The 1,562-nt window shown below is 58.5% G+C and overlaps 1 protein-coding gene across 1 annotated transcript in view; it reads right to left on the reverse strand.

Moving 5' to 3' along the window:
- Window positions 1-1,322, reverse strand: part of FEZF1 (FEZ family zinc finger 1) — a gene marked incomplete at its 3' end in the record, with an annotated part of 2,418 nt that extends 1,096 nt beyond the window's left edge. The window contains exons 1-2 of the mRNA XM_010143050.1: window positions 525-1,322; window positions 215-349 (exon numbers count right to left, since the gene is read on the reverse strand). Coding sequence (XP_010141352.1) covers window positions 215-349; window positions 525-1,322 — 933 coding nt within the window. The remainder of the gene's footprint in view (window positions 1-214; window positions 350-524) is intronic.
- Between the last annotated feature and the right edge of the window lie 240 nt (window positions 1,323-1,562).

Raw genomic sequence — 1,562 nt, forward strand, 5'->3', positions numbered from 1 at the left:
GCTCGCCATCGCCTCGCCCCGCTCCCAATGCGGGGCACCCCCCGGTACCCCAGCGCATGGGGCAAACGAAATCCCCAGTGCCTCCGGCTCAGCCACTCCCCGCACCGCCCCACTGCCTCTGAGCGGCCGGTCAACGCCGGCTCCCCAAAAAGCGTGAGCAGGGGGATGTCGGGGAAGGAGGGAGGGAGGAATGGAAGAAAGGATGGAGGCTCACCTGGGTGTGGATGATCTTGTGCCGGCAAAGCGTGCTCGCCTGTCTGAAACCTTTTCCGCAAACTTTGCAAACAAAGGGTCTGGCTCCCGTGTGCACCGGCATATGGCGAGTTAAGTTATAATGTGCATTAAATACCTTGAGAGTAAAATCAGACCAAGAAAAAAAAAGCTATGAGAAAGCGAGAAAGCTGAGGGGAAGCCGTCGTTTAAAAATAAAGCAAGCAAGCGATCGACAACCCGGCGGCCAGGGGGACGGAGATAGGAGGCTTGGGGAAGCAGGGGGAAGGGAGGTAGGCTGCGGCTTTACTTGCCTTTCCACAAACTTCACACGTGAAAACTTTGGGCTTGCTGCTCGGGGAGCCGCGGCTGAACTCCGAGGTCTTGTACGCGATTTTTTCCGAGAGGATCTGAGCACTTTCTTTCATGTAATGCTGCAGCTGAGCCTGCGACAAGTCCTTAAAGGCCACCCCCGCCGGGTACTTGTCCACGGCCGGCAGCACCAGCTTGTTCCGCTCCGCCAGGTAAGCCTTGGGCTGCGGGTGCAAGGGAGAGCTGAGGAAATAAGAAGCCACCGGGTGGATGTTGACACTGGAGGACGGGTGACAAGGGCTGTCGCCTCGGTTGAAATAGCACAGGGCTCCCATGGCGTGGAAGGAGGAGTGATTGACCACTCGGGGTCTTACCAGTTTGTACTGCTGCAAGGGCAGGGCATCGCGGGGGAAATCTCCTTTCAGGCTCAGGGCACAGTTCAAGAGATCGCCGCAGCTAAACGACGGAGAGGAAGAGGAGTCTAAATGAGCCTTCCTGGGTTCCGCTCCGGCCACCGCCGCTTTGGGCAGAGGGTCGTACGCCACCGGGACAAAGGGGATCATGCAGGGGATGGAGGAGTTGAGGTGCAGCGGGTGCTTGGGGTCGCCTTTGGCCACGGAGCCGTGGAGGAGCTGCGGGACGGGGATGGAGCGGGGCTCTGGCGTCCGAGCCATGATGCGCTCAATGGAGAAGGCGAGGGGCTTGGGCGTGCTGATCATGTTGCTCCTGGCAGACAGGCTTTCTCTGGCCGAAGGAGTCGCTAGGATTTTGGTCGCCGTGTGGTGGCCACTATTGTCCATGGCTGGATTGCATTTGTTCGCCCGGTTTGAGCCGCTTTGGTAGACGCCTCTTTTTTTTTTTTCCCTCCCTTTTATTTTCTCCTCTCCCCTCTCTCCCTTTCTCTCTTTCTGCCCCTTTTCTTGTCACTGATCTGCAAGGAGGGAGATCAGCGTCGCCGTCGCCACCATCGCCACAGCCTCCGCCGGCGGAACCAGCCTTCTCAGTCCAGTGGACTCATGCCAGCCCATCACAGTTTACTT

This window comes from Buceros rhinoceros, unplaced genomic scaffold (genome assembly GCF_000710305.1).
Source record: "Buceros rhinoceros silvestris isolate BGI_N320 unplaced genomic scaffold, ASM71030v1 scaffold40929, whole genome shotgun sequence".
Lineage (NCBI taxonomy): Eukaryota > Metazoa > Chordata > Aves > Bucerotiformes > Bucerotidae > Buceros > Buceros rhinoceros.